The sequence below is a fragment of the Ochotona curzoniae genome, unplaced genomic scaffold (assembly GCF_017591425.1).
Source record: "Ochotona curzoniae isolate NIBS_2020 unplaced genomic scaffold, NIBS_Ocur_1.0 contig_4105, whole genome shotgun sequence".
In the NCBI taxonomy this organism is placed as follows: Eukaryota; Metazoa; Chordata; class Mammalia; order Lagomorpha; family Ochotonidae; genus Ochotona; species Ochotona curzoniae.
This window is the reverse complement of record NW_024466129.1, coordinates 1,768,458-1,790,799: the sequence shown is the minus strand read 5'-3', so window position 1 is coordinate 1,790,799 and position 22,342 is coordinate 1,768,458. Positions and strand designations below refer to the sequence as shown.

Genomic DNA, 22,342 nt, shown 5'->3' with positions numbered 1-22,342 from the left:
CCCCAGTGAAGTCTGACAGCAAATATCTGGGCCAATGGAGACTCAGAAGGGACTGTGTCAGCTAGTCGACCTCGGGAGGATTTCCTCATCCTTGGAGCGGTGATAGCAGCAGCATCTCAGAACCCCCAGAACATGCTCTACAATGGGGCCCCTGGGTGACATCGGGGGCAGCTGGCCATCCCCGGGTGACATCGGGGGGCAGCTGGCCATCCCCGGGTGACATCGGGGGCAGCTGGCCATCCCCGGGTGACATCGGGGGCAGCTGGCCATCCCCGGGGTGACATCGGGGGGCAGCTGGCCATCCCCGGGGTGACATGGGGGCAGCTGGCCATCCCCTGGGTGATGCGGCGGTGTATCCCCCTCTCTCCCATAAACTGGAAAAAGAAAACGAATACATAAACAAAGCTCTCACCCACTTTCCCCTGATCCTTGACCCTTCCCACCCTGAACAACTATGTAAGCATCAACACTAATAAAATTGTTTTGGTGCAACAAAAATTTGAAATCCATACAGTTTTTTCATAGAGTGTACTTTGTTGAATTTTCTGAAGACTCCTGTATAAAACAGTATTTAAATCCAAGGAATGTCAAGGGAAGAGATTAAGTATGGAACGTTTCAAGACAGTGAAGGCCTTTCCTCCACTTTATCACTTCTACTTGCACTAAAATGTGTCAAGTCACAGCCTGATTCTCCTTTACACATTAGGATTAGTTTAAGATAAATTAGTATTCTCAACTGCTAAGACTGATGTTTATCAAAGAAAAGTACCAGTTCATAAAACAGGTATGTTTTGTTTCACAACCTAAAAGATACACCTGTATTTGTTTATGGGTGGATAATATCATTTTTTAAAAGATTTATTTTTATTGCAAAATCAGATACACCGAGAGGAGAGACAGGAAGATCTTCTCTCCGATAATTCACTCCCCAAGTGGCTGCAATGACCGGTGCTGTGCCGATCAGGAGCCAGGAACTCTTCCGGGTCTCCCACGCGGGTGCAGGGTCCCAAGGCCCTGGGCCGTCCTCGACCACTTTCCCAGGCCACAAGCAGGGAGCTGGATGGGAAGTGGGGCTGCCGGGATTAGAACCATCCCATATGGGATCCCAGCGCATTCAAGGTGAGGACTTTAGCTGCTAGGCCATGGCACTGGGCCCTACACAGTTTTTCAAAGCATTTTCACCCGCATTACCAAGTACCTTATTCTCTTCCTGATTCTGGTCAGGGCAAGTGAGGGGATGGTCGGACTACATCAGCGGCTCCCGAGGACAGAGATGTCGTCTGACTTGAGCTTTGAGAGCTGAAGAGGGTAAGTCTGGTGCCCAGGTGTTATCTGAATGGTTTTGACTGTTATGAGAAGTTGTCCGCCTCACTGATTAGAGGTGAGAAATTCTAAGGCATGTTGGCTGTCCACGTGTGGCTCAGTGTTCACAGACCTAGGTGCTCACTGAAAGCCTGGCCTGCTGTTCAACCTGCCCTTCTTCCCACCCTGGGACGTACTCGGAGTCCTCCGTTGGCTTAGATGAGCTGGCTGTCGTCTTCCGAGTGCATCTGGGTATGCTCTGTATTCTTGCAGGGTAATCACCAACTAGGGGGCCTGTCCTACAACAGGTGCTCCGAGACTGGACCATACGCCTATGAGTTTCCCTCAGGTCGGGGACTGAGCCTCCTGGTCTAGCCGGGGAGCTGGTGGGTGCTGCGGCCCAGCCTGGCCAGGTGCATCCCTGCCCCAGTCCCAGCTCTCGCCCCTTGTCCTGCAGAAGGCAAGTTATGTACGTTTTACAAAAGCAGGAAGGAAGGGAAAATAACGTGATCAGGATGAAACACTGAGTATTTCCTGACTGGCAGTTCAGCCAGGCTTTGTATTCTGTATTACATTGGCAGCTGAAATGTCGGTATAAAGTCTGATTTATGATCCTTCATCAATCTAACAGACATATTCCCATGTTATCTGACCACATCTGTTCTAGTGAATATCTGGATATGAAGAAGATAATCAGAAAACACTAGGCCATTCGTTACATCACTCCAAGCGAGAACTGTCTTTCACGAGTGAAGGAACTTTGATGAGGTTCCTACCAAAACATTCCAACGGTGCGTGTTATCAAGTCAGAATCCAGGAACTTTTGCTTCTTCACCGTGAAGAACGCTGTCTGACTCCTTCAGCTGACTGTCGCTCGTGCCAGCCCTCTGGGTGGGATCGCAGCCGTGGGAGGAGCAAAGAGGACCAAGTGCAAACGCTCAACTTTCTTGGTGCTGTGGCTGGCTGGCTGAGTTCTCGGCCGAGTCTGCTGGCCACGAGACTCGGACGTGATAGGGCTCGAGTTCCTCAGGAGGGACGCAGTCCGGGGCCCCGCTCATGAGGTCATGTCCCCGGAAGGACTTGGGGAAGGCTATGACGTCTCTGATGCTTGCAGCTCCGGTGACAAGGCACATCAGCCTGTCTAGCCCTGTGAGTAGAGCACAAAGTTACCAGCCGACAAGTGCAGTGGATGCTGGGAAGGGCTGCACGGGGCTGTGCTCCTTGCTGCTGACCTGCGGGGAGCAGACGGCACCCTCATCTGATGGCTCACTCCGCAGGCCTCTGACTCCCTGAGCCGTCCCGGCAGGAGCAGGGACCGGGAACCAAACCCAGGGACTCTCCAAACACCTGCCCCGTCAGCAACACCCACAAAACTGACCCGAGATACACAACGCTTCAAATCAAGAATACTTAAAAAATCACAAGCAGACAGAATTTTGTTTGATTCTTTTCTGTCTCATTCTGGGACAGCGCTCAGTTAGTCAGCTGCCATGACTAACTGCCACCAAAGTCAGGGAGTTCTTTTGTTCATTTATTTTAAAGATTTACTTATTTTTATTGGAAAGTCAGACTTACGGAGAAAAAGAGAGACAGAAAGATCTTTCACCTGTTGGTAAACTCCCCAGATGGCTGCAACGGCCAGAGCTGAGCTGATCCAAAGCTAGGAGCCTCTTCCAGGTGCAGGGTCCCAGAGCTTTGGGCCATCCTCGACTGCTTTCCCAGGCCACAAGCAGGGATTTGGAAGGGAAGTGGGGCAGCAAGGACTCAAACTGGCACCCATATGGGATTCTGGCGCATGCAAGTTAAGGACTTAAGCTACTAGGCTACCGTGCTGGGTCCAATTAGTGATGTCTTAAGCAGGAATTTACTAAAAGCCCTACCACAGATTGAACAAGATACTCAGTGCCCTGCAGGCAGCTGCACAAAGTCCTGCTTGTAGCAGCCCAGCCTGCAGTCTAGGAGGGCTTCCTGGCACTTCTCATTCTTCCCTGAGTGATAAGGGCAGCAAAGAGGATAACCCTGGCAAGCAGCAGGCACGGCCACGCTCCTGTTTCCTCCAAGCTGGATGCCCTTGAGCAGTGCATGCTCCAAGCAGCAACAGTATTGGCTGGAGATTCTGAAGTTTTATTCTATTAGAAAAACCTTTCAGATGTAAATTTTACTTTTGTCTTTATTAAGTGGTGACATACATATTTAAAAAAACACAATACTGAAATAAATGCATAAAGTTAATGTCAGCGCCATGACATAGTGGATGAAGCTCCCCGCTAAGGGCTGCTCCACCTCCCGTCCAGCTCCCTGCTGATGGCTGGGGAGGCAGTGGAGGCCGGCCCGAGTCCTCAGGCCCCTGACTGGTGCGGCCACTGGGGAAGGGAACCAACAGTGGAACGTGTCTCTCTCTAACTCTGCCTTTCAAATAAATCAACAAGCAAATAACAAGACAAGTTGCTTACCTAAGGCAATTCCTCCATGAGGGGGTGCACCGTACTCCAGAGCCTGGAGTAGATGGGACAGCAATTTCACATCTTCCTGAAATTCACAAGATAATTCAATTTAAATACAGACTGAAGGTCACTGAGCGCCATTCACTCAAAAACATAAGACTGAATGCGAAAAACTCAACGTGACTTAGTAATTCATCAGGAAAATGCCAAAAATGCAGTTTCAAGGGCTTTATCATTGGGAAAAGATGATGACAACAGGTAGCAAGACTCCTGCTACTTGGCACATGCAGCTACTACTGCAGGGGTCCCAGGCAGGCAGGTGGGCCCCGCGGGCACCAGCGTCAGGGAGGTCCTGCTGGGGGGCAGGAGAGAACGAGGGCCGAGAAGAAGCCCTGGAGCTGGTGACTGAGTGCGGCGGGGCAGCCTGGCCAAGCAGACTACAGGTCAGGAGCAAAGGGGCAGCTTCCCAGTGAGCTTGGCATGGGACCACGCAACACTGTGGTTTGAATGCTTTCTAGGTTGCTGTGTTTTAACGTGCAACAGGGCACGAATCCCTGGGCGCAGGGAAGCGGACTGCACTATGCTTGAAGCTTCGCAATGACGCCCAGGAGACGCCTGGCGCCCCCGAGCGGCGGCTTTGATGCAGCAGAGGGGAAAAGATAACAAACTGGACGATTAAAATGAAGGGGAGTGTCTAACGTTTTGAATCCTTCAGTCCCACAGCCTTGCTAGCTAACCCAGACAATGACCTGTTCATTCTGGAGCCTACTCGAGCCTTCTAGAGAATCGCCAACAAACTACACACTGGTGGGTGTGTGCACATCTAGGCGCTTTCTTTATAAAATCCCAATTACTCCACTTGCCACCATTAATATATACCATAAATACAGCTAATGCAGTAACCTATAAAGTAACACACAGCTTTTCAAGTCCCTTTCTCTAACACTGTGCAATCTGGAAGGCAGCTTTGTGTTTGAGAAGCGCAGAGGTCGGAAGCCCGGGATAGTCCTACTTCTGTGTGACGTGTGACTCTGGGCAAGCTCACTGAGCTGCCTGGGTACCTGTGTGCTCCAGGTCAGGTGTGAGGATGAGCTGTCGGGAGCTGCAGGGAGCACCCAGCACACGGAAAGCACTCACACACGGCCACATTCCCTTCCTCAAGTCTCACGCTACAGGCACAAAGAGAAGCTGACCAGTTCTGACAGCTGAGGGCAGGTGCGGCCTTACCTTCAGCAGCGTTGCCAGCACGTACTGCTGCAGCTCCGCGTCGTGGATCCGGATAGAGCCACCGCCCACCTCACTGCCGTTTAGAACCAAGTCATAGTGCTGGCTGCGCACCTAGAGGGGCCACAGGGCCGGCATGTTAGCCACAACCTCTGCTCTAAAGCTGGAACACACTGCAGCCTGCACATAAGGACAACGCAGGAACCACTGGCTCTTTTCTTCGGGGGCGTCCAGAACAGGATCCCATCTCCCTTGAGACTGCGATGTTCAGTTCTTTCCCTGACTTCACACATTCCCTGCCACCCGGAAACAGTCCTGGTACCTTTTCGGGCTCAGTGTAGAGCAGGTGGATGTCGTCGGGGTGGGGGGCGGTGAACGGGTGGTGGGCTGATTCCAGCTCTCCGGGATTTTCCTCCTTGGGAAGGAACAGTGGGAAATCCACCACCCACAGGAAAGAGAAGAGAGCCGGGTCGCGCAGCACCACTCCTCTCGTTTCTAACAGGTCAGCACATTCCAGCCGCAGTCTCCCCAGCAAAGAGCACTGCGAGCAGAAGACACAAATGCAGAGTGGGTGGTTCACTGGAACCCTGGGTGCTGAGGCCAGGCCATCCGGATAGAGGAGCGGCCAGGGAGCAGCTCCCTGAGGCTGAGTCCTGCAGAGCGGGCCAGAGCCTGTTGGCTGCTGCCCCTGCGGACACGGCTGGCCTCGACCCAGGGGCGCAGGGCTGCAGCGCTCTCCCTCCGCATCCTTAGCAAAGCATCACGCACAAACATGCGACTACCACATGTCTTCATCTTCAAAATTCTGATAATGGACATTTTTTTTTTTCCCGGCTGTGCAATTAACAACCCTCTACCCAAGTTGTTGTTCTAACTAGAACTCATCTGAGGGAACAATGCCAACACAAGTGAGAAGCTGACAGGAAAAAGGTATAAAAGTCCCGGAAGATACTTGCTTGCACTACGAGTTACGCACAGCAGTCCCATTTCACATATGCGGTACGTACACGAGAAGCCAGACATTATTCAACATCAGCAACACACGTTTAATGGTAATTTTTCTTACCGATGTCTTCTGTTCTCCAGCAGTTAGGAAGATCACATCTTCCTCCTGGACCTCCATTAGTCTGATTACTTCCAATCCTTGTTCCTCCATTATAAATCGGGCTACTGGAGAATTCCAGCTTGTATTGGCGTTCAGAAATACAGGTAAGACTTCCTGCGATTGAGAAAGACTTATGTTTTTCTAGAAAAGTAGAATTTGGGGTGTGTGCATGTTTGGCCAAGAAATGACGCACGTATCCCACACTGGAGTGACTGCACTCCAGAGCTGCGTGTGCTGGCAAGGCTAGCTTCCTGCTACTGCGTGCCGCAGGAAGAGGCAGGTGACTGCGAGAACCTGGGGACCTGGATTAAACAACTGGCTCCTGGTTTTGGCCTCGCTTGGTTCTAGCTGTTGCAAAGATTTAAGAATCAAAAACGGGAGGTGTCTCTGTCTACTTCTCAAAAAAGTTAGGACAAAGAAGCCAAGGAGCCGATCTTACCCTCCAGGGTGCTGGAGAGGCGTGGCACTCCTGCGCTTTGCCCCGCGTGGCAGCCAGGGTCCTTGCTGTGCACCTACAATTAAAGCTGACCACCTGTAAAGTCCATCCATGGGCCCTGTGCTACCAAGCAGCTTTGAAAATGCCTTTTTTAGGGCCCAGCACGATGGCAATATAGATTAAGCCACAGCCTGCACTGCTAGTGTCCCATAAAGGTGCCAGTTCAAGTCCTGGCTGTCCCATTTCTAATCCAGCTCCCTAAAATGCATCTGGGAAAGCAGGGGAGGATGGCCTGGGTCCTGGGCCTGCACCCACATGGGAGACCTGGAAGAGGCTCCTAGCCCTAAGCTTCACTCAGCCTGATGATTCCTGGCTGTTATAGTCACTTGGGGGAATGAACCAGCAGAGAAGATCTCTGTAATCCTGCCTTTCAGACACGTAAAAACAAAAATTTTTTTAGAAAAAGCCTTTCTTAAATACATACAGACAACTAAAAACTGCCCAAGATTAAACAAACTGCAGCATTAAAACAAACAAAAACTAGCAAATAGAAGACCTCTCTCTTTTTGTGATTTTCCTTCCAAATAAAAATAAATTTAAGAAAAACAAAAAAAGACAAAGAATGCTTTTTCTGTACTTTGCCTTTTGGATAAGTAATTCAACTTCTTAACCACTGTTTACTTAGTCTGGTTCTCTATCTTAGGATTACCGTGCACTAGGCCAAGAACACAAACTCTGCCAAAGGCAGATTCAGACTCAAAAACAGCACGGGGCAATGACGTCACCCTCGCACACGTCAGATCTATTCATCTTCCTAACTTGGTCTGGAGGGGAGCACTCACAGCCCGGTCACTGGCTCAGCTGGCCCACGTCCACAGCGGCCAGGCCCCGGCTGGGAGGCGAGCACTCCATCCAGCAAGCTGTGCTCAGGAGTCCCATTCAGGCACTGAACCCACGCACTGACGTGTGGTGGGGTGTTTCAGTCACAAGGCCAGACAACTGTCCTTTATTTTTGAGAGGCAGAGCAACTCCCATCTGTTGCTTCACTCCCCAGCGCCCGAGACATGCTCAGCTGAGCCACAAAAGATCCGTGAACTCGGTGCAGGGCTCTCGCACGGATGGGAACACACCTGCTGGGCATGATGCTGCCCTCCAGGCCCGAAATCAGCAGGAAGCTGCAGCCAGATGCCAGAGCTGCAGAAGACCTGGGTGCACGCTCATTCCACAAGGCCGTGACGCCCTGTGAGCCCAGGAGCTGGGACAAGCCAGTCTGCCACACGGACAGCTTAGATCCCAGGAGCATCTCAGCAGGAAGGCGGGGTGGGATCTGAACCCAGGCCCTCTGTATGGAATGCAGGAGTGATGCCAAATACCTCTCCTCCCATTCTACTTAATGCTGATGTAGGTTGTTCAGGCTGACGTCTCAGAATCACACTCTACAAATGAACACAAGGGGCCCTGCACAGTAACCTAGTAGCTATTCCTTGCATATGCCGGAATCCCATATGGGCAGTGGTTCGTGTCCCATCCAGCTCCCTGCTTGTGGCCTGGGAAAGCGGTGGAGTACGGCCCAAAGCCTTGGGACCTGCACCCGTGTGGGAGACCCAACAGAGGCTCCTGGCTCCGGATCAGATTCCCTCTGGCTGTTGTGGCCACATGGGTGGTGAACCAATGGATAGAAGATCTCTCTCTCTCTATCTCTCCCTTTCTCTGTAAGTCTGACTTTCCAATTAAAAAAAAAAAATCTTAAAAAACATGAGCAGAAGAAAAGCCAAAGAATGATTTGAAATAACAGGTGCTTTAACTGGGGCTGATATGAATCATCTGCCTGCAATTTGTGTTCCAGCTGCTCCACTTCCCCTCCAGCTCCCTGCCTGTGGCTTAGCTAGGCAGAGGATGGCCCAAAGCCTTGGGACCCTGCATCCATGCGGGAGGAAGCTCCTAGCTCTTGGCTTCGCACTGGCTCAGTTCTGGATATTGTAGCTACTTGGGGAGTGAACCAGCAGATTGAAAATCTTTCTGTCTGTCCTTCTCTCTTTAAAGTCTGCTTTACAAAAAAAAAGAAAATTTATCCTCACAAAGAAGCAAAAACAAGTATCCCAAAAACTTGTGATACAGTGCATTAAACTGCTGCTTGCGGCGTCCACATCTGCTGTCAGGGTGCTGGTTTGAATCCTGGCTATTTCACCTCCAATGCAGCTTCCTCTCCATATTCATGGGAAGGCAGGGGACAACGGCCCCTGGACCCACGTCAGACACCAGGACCGAGCTCCTGATTCTGGCTTAGCCCGGCTCTCAGCAGGCATCCGTGGAGTCAACCCAACAGGAAGATCGCTTTCTTTCTCAGTTGCTCTGCCTTTCAATAAATACACTAACATTATAAATAACACACACACACCCCAGCTTGAGAGCTCATGCAATCATTAAGAATACTGAACACCCAAAAGAAAACTGTTCTAAAAACTCACCTGATTAAAGTGGTCAGCTGCCAATTTCCTAATGGACTCAATGTCTTTTCTTTTTAAGTATTTCTGGTGAAAGAAAAAGTGAACTCGTCAATTCAGCACTTAGATTCCTAAGAGTTTAGAGTAGCAAATGGAACATAAAGCTTGTGTCTTCCCGTCACAATAGGATTTAACATAAATTTAATCCCAGCTTTGCAAGGACATAGTCCTAAAGCTCCTCACGGGACTTGCTACTGCCCCATTACGCAGATCCCAACCATTTCAAACAAGGCCCTGAAAATGCGACAGAGAATAAATGTTCCAAATGAGCCTACAACTGAATTACAAAAGAAAAACTACTACTTTTAGCTCAATTAAGATGCAGAATTTGATGTATTTCGAGTTCTTAATAATTCTTGAATTTTACTTTTTCTAAATGATCTCAACGCTTTTTTATGGGTGACATTATAGTTACCACAGTAACTGTATTGATGGGGCATTTCTGTATGTAAGGTATACAATGGTGAATTTTTTTTTTTTTAATATTTATTTTATTTTTATTGGAAAGGCGGATATACAGAGAGGAGAGACAGAGAGGAAGATCTTCCGTCCGATGATTCACTCCTCAAGTGAGCACAATGGCCGATGCTGTGCCGATCCAAAGCCAGGAGCCTCTTCCAGGTCTCCCACATGGGTGCAGGGTCCCAAAGCTTTGGGCCGTCCTCGACTGCTTTCCCGGGCCACAGGCAGGGAGCTGGATGGGAAGCAGGGCTGCCGGGATTAGAACCGGTGCCCATATGGGATCTTGGGCGTGCAAGGTGAGGACCTTAACCACTGCTCCACCGTGCCGGGCCCAAAACAGTGAAGTTTTAATTTGCAATCTCATAGTTCTATTGACTTGCAGAGACATAATCTAGATGAAGTAGGGCCCCTCAAGACGGCGCAGCAGGCTCATCCTCCCCTGCAAGCACTGGGACTCCAGATGGACGCTGGTTCATGTGCTGGCTATTCCACTTTTCTTCCAGCTCCCTGCTAATGGCCTAGGAAAGCAGTGGAGGACAGCACAGGGCCTTGCGCCCCTGCACCCACATGGGCGACCTGGAGGAGGCTCCTGGCTTCACACTGGCTTTGAGCTGGCCATTGTGGCCACTTGGAGAGTGAACCAGTGGATATGGAAGATCTTTCCCTCTGTCTCTCCTCTCTGGAAGTCTGCCTTTCCAATGAAACAATATATAAATCTTAATAAATAATCAATGGCAGTGTGTTGGACCATACGGACCCAGTGTACCCAAACACATCTGCTATATTTGGACTGGAGTATGGGCACTGAACATGGAAGTGAGGGAAAAGTCCTAAGTTGTATTCTCACACCCATCCTGAACAAATTAATATGCATATATATCCAAAACAGCGGTCTTCTTCAAACGGTACTGGAGCAGCCCTTAAAAGTTACTTCAGCAGGTGGATTAAGTACAGAAAGATGACATGTTCCAGCACCTCCGAGTCCACGACTCTCCTCCCTCACTCTTCCTCCACTTCCTTAACTAAGACCAAGAATCGTGCCAGGGCTGTGCTCACATGGGACTCCAAGCTTCTGGATAAACTGGGGCTAGAGAGAGAACAGTGGCTACTATTTTATGTTCGTGTTTCCAACCAAGATATCCCCAGTGAGGTATGGCAGTACACTGTAGCATTACTTAAAAGCAAAAAACGCTGTGGACTTTGAAAGAAAACTGAGATTGGTAAAATTTTACTGTTCTCGTGTGAGTTTTAGGGACACTGATAGGCTTCACATAGAACGCGCATTTGTAAATAAACAGAACCGTCCTTTCTGAAGTTGAAGTGTGTCCCTGTTTAACACATGCACCTCCCCACATCGATTTCAGAGAAGAGCGAGCCGTGTCTACTCACTGCTCCTTCAGGGACACGGATGGCCCGGACAGTTCCTTGGGGCTTATTCAGTGCATCTTGAAGGAGTCGAACCTCTGTGCTTCTGAACACACTGCTGAGATCTACAATCTGGAAAATGGGTTAACAAAAACAATTAACTAAACTGAGATAATTTTTACGTTAAAGCCTTTTACGAGTAAGACTGTAACAGAAGGGAATGGGGCCGGTACTGTGGTGCAGCGGACTCACTGCAGTGGAGTAAAGCCACTGTCATGCTGCCATCCTTCGCATAGCAAAACTGGTTCAGGTGCCTGATACTCGGCATCCTATCCACCTCCCTGTGAATGCCTGGGAAAGGCACAGACAGCCCCAGTGTCTGGATAGCCTCTGCCACCCACGGGGAGAATCGGACGGAATTCCAGGCTCTGGCTTCGGCCTGGTCTAATCCCCCTGGGGAGTGAACGAGTGGATGAAACACGTCTCTTTCCCTTTCTCTGTCACTCTGCCTTTCAAAGAAAACCTATCTTAAAAAAAAGAACAGGTCTTGCTAGATTCCGGAATGTCTCCCTAGGTCCTCAGGACAGACACACTCAGGTACACCCACGGGTTTAATGTGCAGGCAGCAGGACACTCCGATTGTCCCCATTTAACAGATGATGTGCCGTCTCATGGCACAGACACAGAAGTAACTGCCCAGGAGGCTTGGCACTAAATGACAGGTGTCGTGGCTCAGCAAGCTAAGCTGGCAGCTGTGATGCCAACAGCCCATACAAGCTTTGGTTCGAGCCCTGGCTGCTCTGCTTCCCATCTAGTTCCCTGCTAACGTGCCCGGGAAAGCAGAGCAAGATGGCCCAGTGCTCGGGGTCCTGGATCCAGTCTGGCCCAGCACTGGCCTTTGTGTCTGTTTGGGGAGGGAACCAGCAGATGGACGATCTGTCTCTTCTCTCTACCCCTACCTACCTTTCAAATTAAGAAACAAAAACAAAACTTAAAAAGATTTACTGCATCATTCAGCAGCATAAAGAAACAGTGAAGTTAGTAGCTATGGGTAAGCTGTTATTTATTTTGCATATATTTTTCATTTTAAATCTGAGCACCAATCATTCCTAGAGCAGAAATCAGTCTGTAAGTGATTTATGCTAAGGAATGCGATACAGAAATGTCATTATAGAATCAAGGGATACTACGCTCTAAGAGCAAATACTGGGATTCCTGATGATGAGACTGCTCAGCTTCCACCCTCAATGTTGATAGGTATTAATACTGATTTGAACAGGGAGCAGGCATGCGGTCCCAAAGTGCCCAGGTTGACTCAGCATCCCCACCATAGAAACTTGGGGAGCTGGCAGTGCCAGTGACCCCCAAGAGACCCACACTGCATTCCCAGTTTCCACGACGGGCCTGACCCAGCCCAGCCAACGCAGGCATTCGAGGAGGGAACAGTGCAAGGAAGACCTATTTTCTGTCTCAAATAAATAAGAAAAAACCCTGAATGAACATTCTCACATGTTTACGCTCTTCATAGATTATGCAAAAGGAAATTCTTAATCATTTGCCTTCTTAGCACCATTTTAAGTAAAACAAGAAAAACAAACAAACAAACAAAAATTAACAAACCTACAAAAAGAGGGGAACTGTAGCCTAGTGGGTGCGGCCTCTGCCAGTGGCCTGGGCAAGGTCCTTGGGTCCCCGCACCCATGTGGGAGACCCAGCAGCAGCTCCTGGGTCCTGACGTCAGGTCCCGCCTTTGTGGTCATTTGGGGAGTGAACCAGCAGATGGAAAGCACCCTCTCTGTTCCCCTTCTCTCTCTAACTCTACCTTTCAAATAGAAATAAAAATTAAATCAATTAGAAAATCTAAATAAAAGGGAATGAATATCCTTAAAAGCTTGTTAAGTACTATAATCAAAAAACTTTTTGGAACACAGCAGATAGCAAAAATTATAACACTAAAGCACTGTTATTCCCTCCTGTTATCACAACAACAACAAAGGTGACAGCAAAACTATGATGTAACACTTTGTAACACTGGCAACTTGCAGACTGGTGTGAGAGGATGCAGTGCTGTGGGGGTGGAGTCCTGGAAGCAGGAGTACCTTCATCCCAAAGCGAGTGTCAGGTTTGTCAGTTCCATACGTGGCCAAAGCCTCGGCGTAAGACATGCACGGGAAGGGAGCCTCCAGCGCAGCTCGGCCGCCGGGCCAGCAGTACTGCAGCAAGCCTTCGACTAAACGCTGGATCCCGGCCTGCTCCACAAAGGACATCTCTATGTCAATCTGAAACCAAAGTAACACACAGGAACTAACTGTGGCAGCCACCACACAGGCCTTTTTCTGCTCGTACGTCCGAAGGGATTCTGCACAGGCTGCGTACAGAGAACGCTTACTGCACATCTGGGTGATAAATCTGCGTGTCGGGCATTAGCAGCGTCTGACACACAGTAACTGCTTCGTTCCCACAAGCGCTCCTGGCAGGCCACCTCAGGACTGCTGTACTTCTCCACGTCCAACAACACATTTTTATATACAGACACCAAACCTTAAGGACTTTGGTAAGTCCACAGATTAGATAACTACCAACATACAGAATGACTAGTTCTTTATACTCGAGAGATTTAAGAACCCTGTCATAGCATGAACATTAAAGCACCGTAGGAGGGCCGAGGCTGTGCAGCACCCTAAGCCGAGGCGTGCGGAGCTAGCAGCGCATGCGCACAGGTGTGGGCCCAGCTCCTCGCCAACATGCCGGTGAAAGCAGCAGAGGACGGTCACCCACGTAAGAGACGTGCAAGGATCTCCTGACACTGGCCTGGCCCAGTCCTGGTTATTATGGCCACTGGAGTGAACCAGCTAAAAGAACTCTTCCGTTTTTCTCTTTATTTTTATTTCGAATAAATTTTTAAAATCTCTAAGAAAAATAAGCAGAAAATAAACATTAAATAATAATAATAATAATAAAAGCCTTACAGGAATGCCTAGAATTCCTCAATGGATAACTAGTCTTTATGAAATGGATTTTAAAAAGCATTAATTAGCCGTGCAAAGGTATGTTAGTTTAAATATCCAACAGATAAGATGTAATGGGAGGTGAAGTAGACCAAATACTCTCTTGATCTTGAAACACTCAGCTGTGATCAGCCTGCGTTCATCATGGCCTAGTGAATGTGACTCAGTACCTGAGTAAACTCAGGCTGTCTGTCTGGTCTTGAACCTTCATCTCGGTAACATCGAGCAACTTGAAAATACCTAGAATTGAAAACAGTGTTAACTCGGGGACGACTGCAGGAAGACACATGCTTTATTATTATTATTATTATTGACTGGAAAGGTAGATCAGATTTGTGGAAAAGAGAAGAAACAGAAACAAAGATCTTCCACCTGCTGGTTCACTCCTCAAGTGGCCACAACGGCCAGAGAGCCCATCCGAAGCCAGGAGCTTCTCCAGGTCCCCCACGCGGGTGCAGACTCCCAAGGCTTTGGGCCGTCCCCTACTGCTTTCCCAGGCCACAGCAGAGAGCTTGGTGGGAAGTGGGGCAGCGGGATGTGAAGTGACACCCACAGGGGATTCCAGGGCTTGCAAGGTGAGGATTTCGCCCCCAGGCTCCCACGCCAGGCCCCAGGGTATTTTGTAAGTAACCTCTGAAGTTACTTAGTTCTCTAATGTTAGGGAGCCAGAGGCTGCCTGCTTCCTCTCACCTGTCAAAACCGCCGATCATCAGAAGCTGCTTAAACTGCTGGGGACTCTGAGGGAGGGAATAAAACCTTCCGGGTTCCCTGGATGGCACTAAAAATTCTTTGGCACCCTTCCAAAGAGAGCCGGGGAGAAGAGAGGCATCATTAAAAACAAAAAGAAACAAGGTATAATTGTATAACACCTTATCAAGGAAGTTAATGAAACAAAAGTTCTCAAAACAGAGAGAATTTGTTACTCATGAGTCACTCCCACACACTGATGACTCGCACCTAACAGCCTTTAAAAACTGTTTGCATACAGTTGGTATTAAATGTACGCTTGTTGAACTGAATTCCCAATTCTGTTATTGACTGACTTTTGTGCATTTCCTATACAACAACACTGCTTCTCTAAGTCAAGTGGGAACTTTGTTAGTGAAGACGGGGTCTGGGTGGAAGGAGTTACTCCTCAGTGAGTTGTACCTCTAAACATCCAGGCAAAGGAAACTCACGGGAGACAAAGGATTAGGACTAAAAATAATGACACATGCTGTTCACAACTTCTAAAAAAAAAAAGAATCTAGTTATTTTGATCATAATGGAGCAACAAATAAGATAAAAATAAAAGTGCACTAAGTGAATAAAAAGGCAAAGTGGTCCAGTTTCAAAACTAGTAGCACATGATTACCAGGCCGAGGGAACATACATACCCCCGGGGTCCTCTTGAACAGTGTCGGAGTTTCTACATCTACAAATCCTAAAAAGAAACATCAGAATTTAACAGACAAGGATTTGGAATTAGCCAAATAGGACAACTACAATATAGGAATTCTGGTTGAAATAAACTGTCAATCCCGTGGGTGTGTTCTACGGATCTAAGGAGCGAGCTAACAGCTTCTTGTGGAATCCTACTGTGCTCATAGAGCTGATAAACTTTGGAAATAATTCTAAACTGTTCCATAGGTCCTTGTCTACTGAACTATTCTGACTTCTTAGATACTCTGCGAGTATAGCAAAAAACCCACGGCAGGAAAACAGAAAACCCAGGCCCAACTGAGATGCTTAGTTTAATTCACAGGCTTTTTCGGAGCGCCCAACAAATCACGTATAAGCAAAATGAACAAGAGACAAATAAAGAGCAACAAACAAGGGGCCTTCTTACTTTGAAACGTGACAGGGAGCACGCCAAGCAGGCACGGGCACTGCTGCCTCGCCGATGGGACCCAAGGGGCAGCAGGTGCCTCAGCTACACTCGGGGCAGGACAAGCCCTCCCTCACCGGATCTTAGCCGTTTCCTTCACAAGCTGCTCTCCACGGGTCAATTCTGATCTTCCGGGGACAATACCCGAGCCACGGGCGCCCAGGAGGCTCTGCAGAGGCGCAGGGGCGCAGCTGCGGGGTGGCCGGCTCTTCCCTCACCGTGCAGGTTACACAGGTACTCCCGCATCTTCATGACGAGCTGCGACCTCAGGCGCAGGTTGTGCTGCATCTGCGAGCTGCGCAGGTCCAGGTAGCGGTACCGCAGGCGGAGCGCTTCCGTCTTCTACGCAAAGCGACAGAGAAACGTGCTTAGAAATGCTGCTTGAATTCTGCAGAACTTTCGCGGGGTCTCCAGCCTGTATGGGTAAGGGACACGAAGGCAGGCCGCTGCCATGTGCGCCCGCAGTCCCCCGTCAGCTTCAGCAGTAACATTTGCTGTTACTACAGATTCTACATGGTTTACTATCCATTATTATTACCATCACCTTTCCCTGACTGAAATTTACCTACGTTACTAAACATTTACCCATTCATTAAAGTTCATAGTTCAGCCTTGAAAAAAAAAATCATATAATCCAAAGACCTTTGAAAACAACGCTGAGTTTATCACCTGAATGGATGCTGACACCTCAACTTACCTGGGGAAATATGCATCAGTGCTGTAACTCTACACTTTTCCTAATGAAAAGGATCATGTATCGGAAACTGACAGGTAAGACGAAGTGGCTGCATAGCTAATTCAATCATCCCTTATTAAATGCATCTACAAATGAAGTATACAAGTGTGTAACTGACAGAGCTGAAAACCATCTGTGTGTACTCAGTGCCGTGAGCTCCAGCTGCTAGGCTCTGACGCTGTGGCACAGTGGGTTAACTGCTTGTCTGCAAAGCTGGCACGCCACAGGGGTGCTGGTTGGGATCTCAGCTGCATTACCTGGGAAGGCAACGGAAGGTGGCCAAGTGCCTGGGCCCCTGCACCTAGGTGGGAGACCCTGATGAAGCTCGTGGCTTCGGCCCAGCCATCCCTGGCCACTGTGGCCAATTGGGTGGTGAATCAATGAATGAAGATTTTTGTCTCTCCCTCTTCGTAACACTGTCTTTCAAACACACACACACACACACACACACACACCTTTTTTTTTTTTTAAGGAAGGCCCTAACCAGTTGGGAATAAGAGTAAAAAGAGAGTAAATAGACTCCCTTATGCCACTTGGTCATTTCAAAGCCAGATACGAATCTTATTTCAAAATAAAAAGCAGCAACCAAAAAAACTCAAATAAGTCAACTGTTCAAGTCTTAATTCCACACAGAATCAAATTCCAACCTGTCTGAAAAAAACACTCCAGGTAAGGAGAATGGCACGGTGCCTATCCCCGGGGGGGCCTCGTCTGCGCACACAGGTTCGAGTCTGGGTGTCAGCTCCTGCTAACGTGCACCCTGCCAAGCAGCAAGGCAGCCTCACTGGCTTCCTGCCATCTACAGGGGAGAGCTGGATTGGGCTGTCCTGGGTCTGACCACGCCCAGCTCTGGCAACTGTGGGCATTTGAAAAGTGAGCCAGCGGGTGGGAGAACTCTCTCCCTATCTCTGTCTCAAATTAAAAAAACAAGATACCACAAAAACTTAACGACTGCCACCACATTAGAACCTCACACCAGGGGACGTTTGGGGCAGGGGTTAAGCTGCCCCCGTCCCGGAGGCCCCACCGAGTCCTGGGTCCGCTCCCAGGGCAGCCTCTGCTGCCGTACACCCTGGCTGGCAGGTGCTGTCACAGCTGCCCAGGTGGGAGACGGAGCCCGGGGCCACCACGCTCCGCGCCAGCTGCTGTGCGCACGCGGGCAGTCAGTGGTGAATGACTCATCTCCCTCTACTGTTCTGCTTTCTAAGTAAATCAGTCATTTTATAACAATGGCGGACCGAGGGCCAGCACTGTGGCACAGCGAGTAAAGCCACTGCCTGCCACGTTCACTCCCGGGAGCCCACAAGGGTGCTGGCCACGCAGCTGAACAAACAAAAACAATGCAGAATCAGAACAATCCATGACACTGCTGTAATGAAAGGTTTAACTTTATAGAAGAAACTCTGAAATACTTTACTGGCTATCAACATTTTTCATATACTCCTTTTTGATTAAAAACAGAGATGGAGGTACCTTCACAAAGTCCTTAATTTCGAAGGGCAGCTTCTTGCAGGAGTTCAGAATTTCAGCTGTTTTAACTTTGATTTCAATCTCACCTGTTGGCATTTTCTTTGGAGAAAGAAAAAAAAAGTTAAAAACGATTTGTCAGGACATGAGGACAACTCAGATTCTAAAGCCAATTGTAGACTGCAGTCTGACGGTGTGTCATTACAAGACGGACTTGCAGCAATGACTGCCATTCTCACGTACCCACAAATGTCAGCACGTGTCTGTCAGCACCAAGAATTGCCTTGGCCTGGGGTTAGGCAGGTGTGTGTCTGCAGCGAAGATTCTGGAGTGTGTAGTTCCACGTGTAGAACGCCCCCAGGTAAGCCCGACGGCCAGCAGCGTCCCATCTGCCCGTGCACAGCACAGGTGCACGCCGACGGAGCTGCGGCCGGTGCTCTGGTACTAACCGGGTTCTCTTGTCCTGGAGGCCGGGGAATGACTGTCCCAGACACCCGCACCACGGACTCCACGGGGGCTTCACACAAAACCTTCTTCACTGAGGCAGCCGACTGCAGGGGGGGAAGCGCAAGGCAAGCAGTGAGGCCGCAGACAGTCACACACACTCGCAGCACACCGAGAGTCCTAACTCAGGAAGTCCTGGGTTACCCAGGACCATACGACAAGACTGGTACCGTGCACCTCCTCTGCGCCAAGTAACACAGCAGGTAAAGCTATAATGCCAGAGTTCCTAGGGAAACGAGCACCATCACTAACGCAAATACACATTCGTTTCGGACAGACATTAGAAGCCACTGTCACTTGCACGAGTCCGGATCAGTTCACTCTAGCAGCGGCCCTGGGGCGCAGGCAGTGTGCGGGGCGGGCCGCTGTGCCGCGCCGGGGTCCTGCAGAGGTCGCCCCTTTCGTTTCTTTGACCAGTTAAGACCTCAGTGAGTCACATCTCAGGGATATAAACATTTGCAAAAATTAACACAACCCAAATCAACACTGCCAATGAGCCACAGGGATCTGTTTTTAAAAATATTTTGCCATGTGCTCACTTCAGCAGCACAAATATTAAAAATATTTTGTCACTTTAATTAAAAAAAATTTTTTTAAGTTTTTAACAGATTCAATGTGATATACAGATGCAATTTTTTAATATACTTTTTTATTTTAAAAGATTTATTTATTTTTATTGGAAAGTCAGATATATAGAGAGGAAGATCTTCCATTCTGTTTCACTCCCCAAATGGCCGCAAAGGCGAAGCTGCACTGATCCAGAGCCAGGAGCTTCTTTCAGCTCTCACACACCAGTGCAGGGTTCCAAGGCTTTGGGCCATTCTCGACTGCTTTCCCAGGCCACAAGCAGGGAGCTGGATGGGAAGTGGGGTGGCTGGAATTAGAACCAGAGCCCATATGGGATCCTGGCACAATCAAGGAGAGGACTTTAGCTACCAGGCTACCGCAATGGGCTTGGAAAGAAAAATTTTAAAGAAAAAACAATAACAAAAAACTACCCTTCTATACAGTTTGCGTAGTTCTAATTCACACTTCTCTACCTATTCCATTTCCTTTTCTGTACATTTTGTGTTCATGTTCTGGGCTCACAATTCTCCCGAGGCTTTGGTCTTTCCTCCTTTAAGGCAGTCTTATCAGGGTCAGATTAGCCTGCCATCCGTCATGTGTTACAAGTAAGCCTTTCTCTAAGCATCTTCACACGGCTTATGGTAGTTTTCAGTTCTCAAAAATAAACTTTGGAATTTAAACCTTCAAGCGTACTAAACCACTTAGCTCATCCGACTAGTAATGTCATATGTGATTTTAGCTGACAGTAGTAAACTTTCCTTACCTCATCCTGGGGAATGACAACTTGTACCAGTCCATAGGAATCTCTCAGGACCAGGAAGAGATTTTGTCTGATAAATGGGTGGAAAAAAAAGAAAAATAAACCTTTTAGAATAAAACCTCTGAGCTCAGAGTAAGCACTCAGTTTAGTTATGAAAGTGACTGCATCCGAGCTCCATTTCCAGCTGTGACCCCTGACCCTGGCGTCGCAACAACTGGGAGGCAGTGGTGCTTGCTCAGGAAACCAGGTGCATGCCACCACCTCGGAGGGCAGCACCGAGCCCAGGGCCCACATGGGACACAGGGGCAGGACCTGGGCACCGCCGCGGCAGGGGCACTCCACTGCTCTCTGTCCTCTCCCTCGAGCCTGACTAGTGATACGGCTTACCAGCGTTAGGCAGCTGGATGGAAAAGACTGTTTCAATGGCTTAAGATTTTATGAGAGGGCCCGGCGATGTGGCCTAGCGGCTAAAGTCCTCGCCTTGAATGAGCAGGGATCCCACACTGGTTCTAATCCCAGCGGCCCTGCTTCCCATCAGCTCCCTGCTTGTGGCCTGGGAAAGCAGTCGAGGACGGCCCAAAGCCTTGAGACCCTGCACCTGCGTGGGAGACCAGGAAGAGGCTCCTGGCTCCTGATTGGCGCAGCACCAGCTATTGCGGCCACTTGGGGAGTGAATCATTGGATGGAAGATATTTCTCTCTGTCTCTCCTCCTCTCTCTCTATATTTGACTTTTCAATAAAAATAAATAAGTCTTTAAAAAAGATACATATTCCAGGAGAGCTCCATCATGAAAACTTCCCGGAAGTCCCACTATTTTAGCTTTAACCGACATTTCTTACAGAAAGCCCCCCTCACACTTTGGGTTCAGGAACCAAAATCACAGATCTGTGAGGCAACAGCCATTCCCACAGGTCAGGAGGGTCACACGAGCCACGCGTCTTGGAATCTCTTGAGTTCATATTAATGCCTTACTCAGGTACGTTCTAGAATACCGAAATGACCTACACCAAACAACGGGCTCTGACTGCCAGGAACCACATTCTTAGGCTTCTTTTCTTTCTACATTCAGAAGAAAGGAAGCTGCTTCCCTCCGTGCTGCTACACCCAAGCAGCCGGCTCACGGGCCCATTCCCAACTTCCGGTGACAGGAACTTTTCTAACTTAGCCAGGCGGCACCGTCTCACTCTGCTGGGCGACAGCGCCGACACAGCCTCCCACTGGCAGCCTCCTGATTTTGGCATCCACAGACGCTACTCCTACTTTCTGCAAATGACACCAGTGGAGTCTTTCAAAACAAGAACGAACCTGAAAATTCAGTGACTCCTGACAGTCCTACACAAGTCGCTCACACCTTTGGCTGCGTGTGAGCTGGAACAGCCCTGGAACGACACGCCATGCATCCCTCAGCCATGTGCCTCGACTTACCGCCGGTGCTGAATCCACCCACACAGGGTGACGTCTTGGCCCAGGTGAGAAGAGCGCAGCTCCCCACACGTGTTGGTCCGAGCGGTAAAGCTGTTCAACTCTAAAGGGAGGGAGAGAGAGGAGGCTTCAAGGCACTATTAGAATCAGCGGCTTCCTGAGAAAGAACGCCAAGGCCCAACGCCATGGATACAGTGACAGAGCGTGGCATCAGAGCCACCCACTCACTGCTCAAGTCCCCGGGCAATGTCACAAGGCCAGTGGGGACTCCTCTCATTGCACACTTTCGCCAGTTTGTGGTTCATCTCACGTTTGCGTTGACTGCACATCCCAATGATCTATTTTTAAATGCTGCACAGTTCTTCCTTTCGTGAGACGTGGTTCCAGGAATTATCACAGACTGATGCTGCAGCAACTGGCTTTAGTAAGAATCCAGTGTGTGTGACGGCCCCTTGCACACCGGAAAACACTGCGTTCCATTGTGTGAAGGGACTTTCTGGGTACACCGCCCTTGCCACCTACAAGCGGACTACATCTACGGGCGTGCCCCGCTGCCCTTGGCAGTTTAACCCTGCACTCTGAGGCAGGAGGGCATCGCGGCCGAGCTGGCCCTTGCAGGAGGCCCGGGGAGGGCAGGCACAGGTGCCGTGGTCACCTGGAGTTCTCCGGCCCGCACTCAGCGTCAGACTCCTGCGCAGAGAAGCCCATCCGACGGGTCTGCAGAGGGCCCTGCACAGCAGAGCGAGCCCAGAAGCCGAGCACATGTCGGCCGGCCAGCCGGGGCTCAGCAGGCAGCTCGCACACACCGCGCCAGGCGCCAGGGACCCCCGTCCACCATCCGCGTCCGAGTCCGGGAGCGCGACGACCCGCCTTTCGGGGATGGTCGGACCCCGCACGCTCCTTCTCAATGGTCACAAGGCTGCGGCCAGCAGCGCCCACACGGGCCCGACAAAGAGCCCGTCAGCCTTCCGCCGGCAGGCCCGGAAAACACGGCGCGGTAGCCTCGCCCTCACAGTCTCCCGCACACGGACGCGACCCCCCGGCCCACGCGTGCCCTTCCCCTCCGTCCACCCAGCGCCCCACTTGGACGACGAGGGCCCTCGGCCAATCACAACGGAGGACGAGCCGCCATGCGTACTGCTGGCGGAAACCTGGAGGCGCGGCTTCG

At 49.8% G+C, this 22,342-nt stretch overlaps 1 protein-coding gene across 1 annotated transcript; it reads right to left on the bottom strand.

The window, feature by feature from the left end:
• Positions 1–1,755: 1,755 nt before the first annotated feature.
• Positions 1,756–22,195, bottom strand: DARS2 (aspartyl-tRNA synthetase 2, mitochondrial). The gene is made up of 17 exons (XM_040984279.1): positions 21,830–22,195; positions 21,178–21,277; positions 19,755–19,821; positions 18,370–18,471; positions 17,927–18,022; positions 15,936–16,059; positions 15,227–15,273; positions 14,541–14,647; positions 14,021–14,090; positions 12,942–13,121; positions 10,867–10,974; positions 8,980–9,042; positions 6,037–6,189; positions 5,293–5,511; positions 4,974–5,084; positions 3,756–3,831; positions 1,756–2,449 (listed from the first exon to the last, which is right to left on the bottom strand). Exons 1-17 carry the CDS (start codon positions 21,936–21,938, stop codon positions 2,241–2,243), a joined length of 1,941 nt encoding a protein of 646 aa, XP_040840213.1. The 5' UTR covers positions 21,939–22,195; the 3' UTR covers positions 1,756–2,240.
• Between the last annotated feature and the right edge of the window lie 147 nt (positions 22,196–22,342).